The following is a 7,892-nucleotide window of genomic DNA, read 5'->3' on the forward strand; positions in this document are numbered from 1 at the left end:
GGTATCATCCTTCCACTGGCCAGGGAAAAAGCAACTGCTGCAGGATAAGGTGTCGGGAATTATGTGCCTGTCCCTGACTCCATGGAGGGCAACATCACCGTCACCACGTAGTTGTCCTGCAGGTTACTGGAACACAGAACTGACAGCACATTTGACATCACTCCACAAGGAACCAAACTCATCCTGCAAAATAGCATGTAGCAATGTGGACCATGATGACAACGAGCAGAATTAGTTTACCACATGCCAATGCTTGGGATTAGGACAGTTCTGGAGCTTTGTRACTGTGACTACTGTCCTCCAAATATCTACCGGATAATGCGCTGCCAATAAAGATGTACGAAATCGGTCAGCAGGGTCAGACAAAGCCAATATAATGCAGGCAAATCAGTCACGAGGCAGTGTTTGGATGGGATAAACATTGGAGCCTGGCCTATACTCCAAAGGGAAAGGAATTCTTTACATGGGACTCAGGCTGGATTTGTATCCAACGCAGAGCCGGGATTTCTCCCAGGGTGCCGCTGGTGACATCCCTTGCTAGGAAGGCTCCAGTCGTGACTGCCAGGGAGGGAGAACTCGAGCCCTCTCCCTTCCCACTGCAAGCATTCCAAATCCTCCTAGGCAGCAGCACTTAGCTCAGCTTTGCTTCTCTGCTTCATTATGGAGCATTTCCTAATAAAACAGGAACTGGGTCATTTTTAGAGCAACAAAGACAGACAGACAAGTGGCAGGTCGAAGGATACAGATTACGAACTAAGCGCAGTGCTGAAGAGAGGTGGATCCTAAACCACAGAAACGCTCCATCTGGAAGGCCTACATGCTCAGACAAGAGGTTTCATTTCAGGTCTTAGGGTGAATTAAATACATGCACTGCCTGAATTGCCTGAATCCAAAGCTAGGCAGATGTACGACCACTGCAGCTTGCTTCTTTGAGCCCTGCTCTCAGTACCACCCTGCACTCTACMACAAAAGGACCAAAGAAGCTCTCCCCACTTAATCTGCTACAGAAGGTGCTGCAAGCTCATCTAGCAGAGATCAGACCAGCTCCTGACAGTGTGTGGCTTCCACCTCCATTTCAAAGTAAGGGATGTAGATACTTTTTTCTTCCCTGTRGAGGCTAGTCTAAAGGAAAAGTCAATTCCCCTCTCTCGGGAGATTCTTTCCTACTCCTGTTCTTTCTGAGAAAGTTGCCTGCAGAACGTGGCAAATAAAATTAGTCAGGCAATACGAACAAAGCACCCTCAAAATTAAAAGACACAGTTTGGAAGGGATTTGCTGAATTATTTGTTGCTCCATCACACACACACACACACACACACACACACACACACACACACACACACAGACGAACAGAAAAAAAAAATATGAACAAGCCTAGTCCCCTGTACTTTTAAACAGCAGAATATTTGTATCAGAATCTATTCCACTGCATTAGTAGTGAACAGTCCAGAGGGCAAAGAACGCTAAGGCCACACGTTCAGCATTGCTTTATACAAAAATAGGGAGAAAAATGTTTCTGTTTTGTTCTCCTTATATYCCAAACACTCCCAATATTAAATTAATGGACTTGATTAATCTTTGTTTTAAACCTTTTTAAATCGTCTCCAACAAAGAAAGCAAATCCATTGTGGGTAGCTGGCTCTCCTGTGTCCTACTGCCAGATGGTGAGGCATGAAAGTAATGGATAATATTCCTTAATCTTGGTAACCAAATGCAAAGGGAGTGCAGAGAGCAGAATCTTCTCAGAAACTTTAGACTTGCTCTCTTTGTCTCCTTCCCAAAGTGCTAGAACACATTGGGTCAACGGATGATGAATACCATGCAGACGCATTCAGGAATTAGGAGAGAGAATCCACCAGCGCCTTAAGCTCTCTTTTTTAACTATCAGAATTTTGGAAACCTGAAAATTGTTTCCATCAGGAGTGTAACGTGGAAAAATTTGGACCTGCCCTCCTTCAGCGTGTGCAGAACGGCACTCGGGCACCAGCAAGGCCCTGACTCTCACCATCCAGACAACTCGCAGCTGTTTTCATGGTTAGGCAGCGCGCTCCTCGGCGCGGCCGTGCGGAGCGCTGGGCGCCTGCGCGCGGCGCTTACCCCGGGTAGGCAGGGATGGCTGTAGGGGGCACGGCCCGCACTGCCCCGTACACGGTCCGTCCTCGGCCCCGCAGGTGCGCGCCCCGGAACGCGGCCGCCGTGGTCGCTGCCGTCGGGTAGGGGAAGCCTGGAACTGGAGAGACAAACAAGGCACAGGGTGAAGGGGGCYGCTCTGCTGCCCCACAGGCAGCTGTCGGCCTCAAGCAAGGTGACAGGGGAGGCTCCACGGTGGCCAASGGGCATGCAGAGAGCCCAGCACAGACACCTCCTGCGATGCTGTGGCCTTCAGAGGTGAGAGGGTTGCAGAGAGCTTTGGCATGCAAGGGCTAATGCTTTGGCAGGCCTCACCCCGCACAGCACAGATGTGTTATGTACTCCCTCCTCCCCCCTTTCCACTCCATCATGCAGTCTAGTCAGAGTCCAAGACACAGAGGTACTGAATACAGCGGGTGGCTCTTCCGAAACCACAGAGAGTCTTTAAAACCATTTGTCAAGGGGTCCTTAAAGTCAATCAACTTACATCAGAGTCTCTTCCCTCCTCTCCCCTCCCACTCTTTGCCACCCAATTCTCTGCATGTTCATTTTAAAGCCTGCAAGACAAGATATCCCATGTAACAGCAGCAGAGATTCCCACAAAGTGCCAGTTCACTGAGGGCCCATCTTTGTTGTAACAAATGTGACGAAAAAACTGGCCCCATGCATTTTAGGCCCTGTTTTATTACACTTTATGCTGGAGTCAACTGGCTAAGGGTGCAATGACGTAAAGCCTTAGAGGCATCCGCATATACGTAACCAGCAGGTAACAGTCACAGGGCACAAATACAAAGCAAGGTGCATGCAGGTGCCTGCTGCCAGGGCACTGCAGCAGGCTCGTGGGTTAGCAGCTTGTATAATATGTACTTTAGGGATCTGCCCGTTCTGTGATTGCAAGGGGTGAAAAAAAATAGGGCCAGCCCATTCCTTACCCACCCTCCCATCTCCCCTTGCTCTGCAGCCTCCTTATCTCTTAAGACCCATTTGCCAGCATGGAAACACACTGGAGATAAAAAAGAAGTTGCAGCCACTGCACAGAATATTCGGGCTAGAGAGAAACATGTTCCTAACAAGACCCATCCTTTCAAGTATATATTATACAGCCTGGAGAGAAGGGTAATAGCTCACAGTTTACTCAAGCACAGTAACACGAGAGGGGCCAATGGGGCTACTTACTGATTAAAGGAATGTAAGTGTTAATACCCCCCCTTCCTGACAGGGGCACTGCGGCGTCATTGCCCAGCGAGACATCTGCTTGAAAGCTGGACGCTAATTTAATTTTAAAAAGAATAAAAACAAAACAAAAAAAAGGTAAAAATGTTATAAAGAAACAGCAAACGGAGAACATAAACAAACACCACTGCAGTTCAATGGCAGAAGTGGAAGTGTCTACTTAGGCTCTACCTGCATACAACTCAGGGCCGTACACCGCTCCAACCACAGGACTCAACTTCCAACCTGAAACAACAAAGACTGCAGTGAATGCCAAAATCTACACCAAGAGAAGGAGCGAGTAGCGCGGGTCGGGGGAACAGTCTCCTGGGTGCACCCCGGCTTCCCAGAGCATTCCCATGCTCTGCAATTGCCGCTTCCACCTCAATCCCCCTTGGTGTAGATGGAGGCCAACTGCCTTTTCTAAGGTCAAGTTCTGGGCGTCGGATGCTGCATTGGAGGCAACGGCAAAGCCTGGCTGATCCCAGGGCAGCAGCCATGTGTCTGCAGGGAACTTCAGCTCCCTTACGTGCCCRTTCCCCCCCAGACACAGGGCGGCCCTGCGTTCCCTCCACGAAGCTGCCTGCGAGTCCCTGCAGCTCCTCCGTGCATTCACAAGGAATGCCGCAGAGCCCGACCCTGCCTAAATAAACCCTCCAGTCCAGCCTGTGCTCCCAAGTGAGACAATTTGCATCTTATATTTTATTTTATTCAAGAAATCTCAGAACACACTGTCTGTCTGTCCTATTTGCTAGTGATCTGCTAAAAGGCAACACACTGATGGAGATGAGATTTCTTYCCTCACTGCATTACATGGATTACAYTGTAAGAAAGCAGTCTATTCCTCTCACATTTCTCCCCTATGCTTTATTTTTCTCTCTCCTGCCTTCTTTATGCTGTTTTTTTTCAAATGAAAACATTCCTAGAGATCTGGCATTTAAATCGTCTGGATAATGGGCACGAACCAAAAATCACCAACATAAACCATATGAGAGCAGAATGYCTGAGGAAGTTACTGGTCGGCCACTGCAGAACGGGTACCAAGAAGCTCCCGTTCTCCACTGGACAGATCCAAAAATGTCTCTCTCTTCCCTTTCTACCCAGCACGAGAACAAAGGGGAGTAAAGCTAACAGCATGATCTGGGCTGACTTCCAGAAAGAACTCTTTTCAGGAAAGCCTTGATCTGCTCAACTGGCATTTGCAGGAATTATTATTTAACTAAACCCATATCCTTCCTCTGTCTTACTTTTTATGCCTTGGAGCACTTTCTGCACTTACAGCTCCTCTAACCACCTCAGAAGTGTTACGAGCAGCTCATCAATAGCACATCTTCATCTGCTGGCAGAGAAAGGATGAGACGTGCAGTACCTCCCTCTGCAAGACGCACATGCCCATCTTGAAAGCAAATATCAATTTGGGAGGTGTCACTAAGACCACTAGGATCCCCCAAATTCAGTAATGGCTCGGTGATCTCGACTCCATTTACCTGAAGCCTGGCCCAATACCAAAGGTCTTGGCATAGTATTAAAGCAGGCATTGCTGGCTGCAAAAGTACATGAAGTTTTCCTATCAGTTAGCATGATCAATGATAACTATGGAAGCTAATTTCTGCTAACAAATAGTGCTACACATTTTCTGCCCATGCTTTCAGGACAACACAATGTGGCCATATTGCCTTTTACTACAAGAGGTCCTAGTTCCTCTCAGACACTTAAACAGAATTTCAGCCTCTACCTCTCACTATTTCTGCCCCTATCTCCTCAGCTCTACAAACAARCAAAATTAAGTGATTTGACAGGAGCCACAGAACAAGACAGTAGCAGAGCCACAAATAAAATTCAGACCTTCTGACTCCCAAGTCCTATGTTGTAACCAAGTCAGATTCTCACACCAGAAACTAGCTATACTTCGCTTCCTGTTTTGTTGAAACTGTTCAGGAATGTTTCCAGAGCAAAAGGATTTTACTGCCTGTTTCAGAACAAAGATTCAGATTCAAAATCTACAGCAAAGCAGCATTCAGTTCTGCCAGAAAAAATGTTTTTTTGCTGTGTATGAACAGGCAGAAAATACCCAAAATGAAACAGGATTYTTCCTGTTTCTTCTTTTCTTCCTGACACACACAACTTGTTTTTTTATTTATTCAGATTCACTGAAAAGCTACTGAGGACCCAACCTGTAACAAAAAGTGAACAAACAGTCCCAATGCCTGCGTTTCCCTGGCTACCTGGGATGGAGACATTTTACAGTTAGAGTGTAAGTGGAGACATTTCCAATTGTACCCCAAACTATGCCCCTACACTCATATCCACTTAAGTGATGGCAACAAGACCCCAGGGTGCTGCAARTATCACTGCACAGTAGTGCAGCCCCAGCCTGCAGCAGGGGCAGGCAACACATGGATCTCTGGGTTCTCCTCCCAGCTCTGCACACTGGACATGCCCAGATTCTGCATCTCGAGAAAGCAGGATGTCTCTATATAGATATACATAAAATAGTATGTCTTAGTATGTCTCTATAAACACTTAGCATTGTATCTGAGAATAACACTACAGAACACTTTTTTTTTCTATTTTCCCCCCTTCCCTCTCCCTTTATTTTTCCTTTTTTTTTTTTTTTCAGGAGAGGCCCTGACTTTTCCCACTTCTCCCTTGCCAGGGAACCCTCGTCTTCCTCCAACTCCTTCAGCTCATTGTTAGCCCGTCCAGTCTCTCTCTTACCGTTTGCATACGGTGTGACCATCTTCTTATTGGTCATCACTCGTGCCGTGGCATTGTTAACCTGGAAGTAAGAAAGGGCAGGGGAAGGAGAGGGAAGGAAGCACAGCACGTTAGGGAAAATGACAGAAAACCCTCAGATAATCACACACACACACACACACACACACACACTATACTTGTCTCAGCAAAAAAAATTAAACAAGAATGCAATATTTAAATTACTTTTAACAGTTGCCATTTAATTATAAACATTACGACTAAATGTGGCATTTTAAATTATGCATTAAACAAAAGGCCAACGAGAGTAAAGTACAGATTCGCAGACGTCCAGCCAGCCCTGGGCACGTGGCTATTTCCAGCTCATCACTCCTGCGGGGTACGTCTCCCACTATTTTGCCCAGATTCCTGGAGAAAGGCGGCGGTAACCTCTGCACTCCAGCACATGGAAACTGAAGCAGAGACTGACTCGTTTCTCTTGCTCACCGTCCAACTGGGGCCCAGAGGCCCCAGGGAAAGGCACCCTTCACACAGAAAGGAAACCTGGAGGAGATGAGCTCTAGATTTGAATACCCAAGGCCTAAGGAGATTTTAGGAAGAAACCATTTACACACTCAATGTTCCCCAGCTTCCTCCTCATCCTCAAGCCTTTTTCTGTATACTCCCTCCCATCTCCCCAACAAAGAAAAAAATCTCTGGAAGCAAAAAGGGGAAAAATATCATTCAGTAGTAGAAGTTGGGTCTCTTTTTTGTCCGTTTTTGTGCCCTCCACCCTCTTTACAGAGCTATGTACAGTTCCAAGCATTCTGATTGCTCAAGCAGGTGGGGTGTTATTACCACAGAGATGGTGCTGATAAAGAAAAGATGGAGCAGTTTGGAAGGCAGGTTACTGCAGCCCCGTGTCAGACAGCCTCCAAGCTCTTGCAAAGAGGGTGAAGGCTTTATAGAGCATCAAGAATTTAGCAAACACATGCCAAATGGGACTTGAGGCCAGGCTTAAGAAGAGAGAATTTTCCAACAAAAATTGCTCCTGGCCCTTTGAGACTTACRGTGTGATGAGCTTATATAAGGTGAGGAGTCTGGAACTGTATTTACTCTAGTTTGGGCCCTAAAACAATAGAAACATTACACATTTAAAAAAGAAAGAATGGGAAACAACAATGATGAGACTGAGAGCATGCAGTTAAACACACACAGATAAAAGAAAGAAAGAAAGAAAGAAAAAAAAAACACAACTGATTTGGGGGGTGGGAAAGGGGGGAGGGAGGAGATAGGGTCTCACAGACAGTCATTAAGATGGAGCGAGTGCCTGAAATCAGCTGCTGTAGCAAAGTGCAACACAAGCACTTAAAGGAACAAAAATTGCCAGAACCAATCAGAAACCACCAGTCAGCAAAGAGACCAACAGCTGCATTTAACTGAGTAAAGAAAGAAACCGGGGAGGGGGGGAAAGAGAGAAAGGGCGCGAGAGAAAAGCCAACAGTAACAGCTACAAACAGGTCTCAGAAGGAGAGAGCAGCAGAAAGGAGGGGCAGGAGAGAGAGAGGAGGAAATGGGTGCATTAATAAAAACCAGCCAAACTGGAGTTCAGTAACTCTGAGTAAGATGTGCAAGGGGAAATCACCATGAAGTCAGTAATCAAACAGCTCAGACTGCTACAAAACGATATGTACATCCAAAGTCCAGGCGGCATTACTCAACAGCATTGAAAATAAAAGGGGGAGAGGGGGGGAAAGGAGGTGGGTGGGGACAACAAGTCAAATCACATTTTGTAGTGTTAATGTGAGATGGCAGATGGATTTTTTTTCTTTCTTATTTAATTTTGTTTTTTTTTT

At 46.4% G+C, this 7,892-nt stretch overlaps 1 protein-coding gene across 7 annotated transcripts in view; it reads right to left on the minus strand.

Moving 5' to 3' along the window:
• Nucleotides 1–7,892, minus strand: part of RBFOX2 (RNA binding fox-1 homolog 2) — a 122,583-nt gene that overhangs the window by 14,788 nt on the left and 99,903 nt on the right. For all 7 annotated transcript variants that reach the window (XM_026052289.1, XM_026052291.1, XM_026052286.1 and 4 more), the window contains 4 exons: nt 6,061–6,121; nt 3,535–3,588; nt 3,307–3,399; nt 2,098–2,230 (listed from right to left, as the gene is read on the minus strand). In XM_026052289.1, the coding sequence (XP_025908074.1) occupies nt 2,098–2,230; nt 3,307–3,399; nt 3,535–3,588; nt 6,061–6,121 (341 nt within the window). The remainder of the gene's footprint in view (nt 1–2,097; nt 2,231–3,306; nt 3,400–3,534; nt 3,589–6,060; nt 6,122–7,892) is intronic.

This window comes from Nothoprocta perdicaria, unplaced genomic scaffold (assembly GCF_003342845.1).
Source record: "Nothoprocta perdicaria isolate Ctin4 unplaced genomic scaffold, notPer1 scaffold_86, whole genome shotgun sequence".
In the NCBI taxonomy this organism is placed as follows: Eukaryota; Metazoa; Chordata; class Aves; order Tinamiformes; family Tinamidae; genus Nothoprocta; species Nothoprocta perdicaria.